At 38.1% G+C, this 3,023-nt stretch overlaps 1 protein-coding gene across 1 annotated transcript; it reads left to right on the top strand.

Moving 5' to 3' along the window:
* Nucleotides 1–589: 589 nt before the first annotated feature.
* LOC112248072 (myosin-7-like) lies at nt 590–2,136 on the top strand (the record flags this gene model as incomplete). The annotated part of the gene is made up of 4 exons (XM_042312950.1): nt 590–694; nt 788–883; nt 1,317–1,448; nt 2,004–2,136. Coding segments are annotated over 4 exons (354 nt in total), but the record flags the coding sequence as incomplete, so codon positions are not given.
* Between the last annotated feature and the right edge of the window lie 887 nt (nt 2,137–3,023).

The raw sequence follows: 3,023 nt of genomic DNA, 5'->3' as shown, positions 1-3,023 counted from the left end.
AATATGGTGCTTTCACACTCGCTTACCTTAAAAATAAAGACATAAAAATGTATTTATGTCGGTGCTTCTGTCTTGCTGTGGCAAACTCATTACATTCAAACAGGCGCGTGGCGGCCTCTTATTGGCCATACTGGTACTGCAACATGTACTGCTAAATGGACGACAAAATCGGTCAAATAAAAAAAGAGTCCTATATATTATAACTACAAGAAGAATTGAGTTTAATTTTAATAGTGTTTAATAGAGTTTAATAGTGAGCCGACCAGTATCCCTGTGAGCCTCCCAGGCCCATGTTGTACATCTAAGTGTTAAGAACATAAATAGTGGATGAATAATATTACATTGTATTGTATTGGACCTTCTAATCTTGTTCCACAGATCCTTGGTAGTTTAAATCTGTTGTTGCTAGCAATATTCATGAACAAATGTAAGTGTAAATTCCACTTTGGGAACCACTTCCACATTGGAAAAGTACATAATGAAAGACAACAATTGTGCCTCCTTGACTGGGTAGAAGACTCATCCTCTGTTTTACAAAGATTTGTTTCACCACCTCAAACAAATGCCTAAATGTCTTTGTTCCACAAAGGTGCGTGAGCTCGAAACTGAGGTGGAGGCCGAGCAGAGAAGAGGTGCAGACGCAGTCAAGGGAGTCCGGAAGTATGAGCGCAGAGTCAAGGAACTCACTTACCAGGTAAGAGAAAGTGCATTCTTCACACATTTGACACTAACACAGAGAGGTTTGTGTATAAAACTATACTGACAGTGATTTGTTCTTCTCCGACAGACTGAGGAGGATAAGAAGAACGTTGGCAGACTTCAGGACCTGGTAGATAAGCTGCAGATGAAAGTGAAGGCCTACAAGAGGCATTCTGAGGAAGCAGTGAGTCACAGACTTAGTCAAATACTCTGAATGCATACATTCAAAAACTAAAATGTTTATCCCTAGTAAACATTACAATACTTAATGTCCATACAACTTAGTTTGAAGTAAGTGTTGCTCCAGCATATCAGTCAACAACGACAATTGATAGTGCAAGTAATTGCTGATGAAATTATGCACATTTCTGAGTGCCTCCTATTCATTGCAAACTTAAAGGAGGTGGGGTTGAATATGAATTTGCTGCACCAGGGGCTGGTCTAGTGATCGTGCTGGAGGCAGTGGTTTGATCCCCTGTTCTGCCACTCACTTCCTCTGCTGTATCCTCTATCTCCCTGTATACATTGTTATCCTAAAAACAGAACATTAATTTGCTACCTGAAGCTTCAAACTTTAAATGCTGATGTTCTGCTCTCCCTCTCCTTTCCTCACCCAGGAGGAAGCAGCAAACCAGCACATGTCTAAGTTCAGGAAGGTTCAGCATGAGCTGGAGGAGGCTGAGGAGCGTGCTGACATCGCTGAGACTCAGGTCAACAAGCTCAGAGCCAAGACCCGTGACTCTGGAAAGGTACAGAACTGCTTCTAAACCTGTACCTGACTCATGTTCAGATATGACCACATCAACACCACCTATGATTCAGTCTTCACAGAGGTCAATACTGACCTTTTACACTGGTTCCGCTGTATTTAAGATCACCAAGCAGCACATTTCAGGAAGGGCAAAAAATGAAAGGTTAATTCTGTTGGTACTTCAAAATGGAAAATCCAAGCTGAGCACTGAGCACTAAATGCTTGATATATTATATTCTATCCAAGTCTATCCATGTATTTATCATGTTGATTGTTATTACTGATCCATTATATTCTATCCATATATTTATCATGTTCATTATTGTTACTGATCCATTATATTCTATCCATATATTTATCATGTTCATTATTATTACTGATCCATTATATTCTATTCATATATTTATCATGTTCATTATTATTACTGATCCATTATATTCTATTCATATATTTATCATGTTCATTATTATTACTGATCCATTATATTCTATCCATATATTTATCATGTTCATTATTATTACTGATCCATTATATTATTTATTTCTTCTTACAGGGAAAAGAAGTTGCTGAATAAACAAGACCAAAGTATTGAAGATCAAAGTCTTACCATTTTCCTGTGTTGCATAAAATATGATTTTCATGGTGAAATGTTGAGCATTGATTAAAAACATGTGGATCTACATACACTTCCTTTGTGACTGTGGACTTATTACTCAGCAAACAGCTTTTTAATACCATAAAATATTGTACTTCAATTAAAGGAGCGAGCAAATAGGTAACTTTTCTTGAGGGATGAGGGATGTGGGATGAGGGATGAAGGATGAGGGATGAGGGATGAAGGATGAGGGATGAAGGATGAGGGATGAAGGATGTGGGATGAGGGATGAAGGATGAGGGATGAGGGATGAAGGATGAGGGATGAAGGATGAGGGATGAAGGATGAGGGATGAGGGATGAAGGATGAGGGATGAGGGATGAAGGATGAGGGATGAGGGATGAGGGATGAGGGATGAGGGATGAAGAATGAGGGATGAGGGATGAGGGATGAAGGATGAGGGATGAGGGATGAGGGATGAGGCTAGGGAAATGTAACCTCTATCAAATTCTCAGACTGAGCTATGGATGTAAGGACTGACCATCCATAACATAAAAACTATAGTTTTAACTCTTTACACTCTTTACACTGGAATTGTAGGGATATTCTCAGAACTATGTTCTCAGAAAACAACAAACCAGAGTATTGGATTTTTTTTAAATGCAATTTTATTTCATCTTTATTTAACCAGGTAGGCTAGTTGAGAACAAGTTCTCATTTACAACTGTGACCTGGCCAAGATAAAGCAAAGCAGTTCGACACGTACAACAACACAGAGTTACACATGGAATAAACAAAACATACAGTCAATAATACACATGGAATAAACAAAACATACAGTCAATAATACACATGGAATAAACAAAACATACAGTCAATAATACACATGGAATAAACAAAACATACAGTCAATAATACACATGGAATAAACAAAACATACAGTCAATAATACACATGGAATAAACAAAACATACAGTC

This window comes from Oncorhynchus tshawytscha, unplaced genomic scaffold (genome assembly GCF_018296145.1).
Source record: "Oncorhynchus tshawytscha isolate Ot180627B unplaced genomic scaffold, Otsh_v2.0 Un_contig_16552_pilon_pilon, whole genome shotgun sequence".
In the NCBI taxonomy this organism is placed as follows: Eukaryota; Metazoa; Chordata; class Actinopteri; order Salmoniformes; family Salmonidae; genus Oncorhynchus; species Oncorhynchus tshawytscha.
The sequence above is the reverse complement of the archived record's forward strand: the minus strand, read 5'-3'. Positions and strand labels throughout refer to the sequence as shown.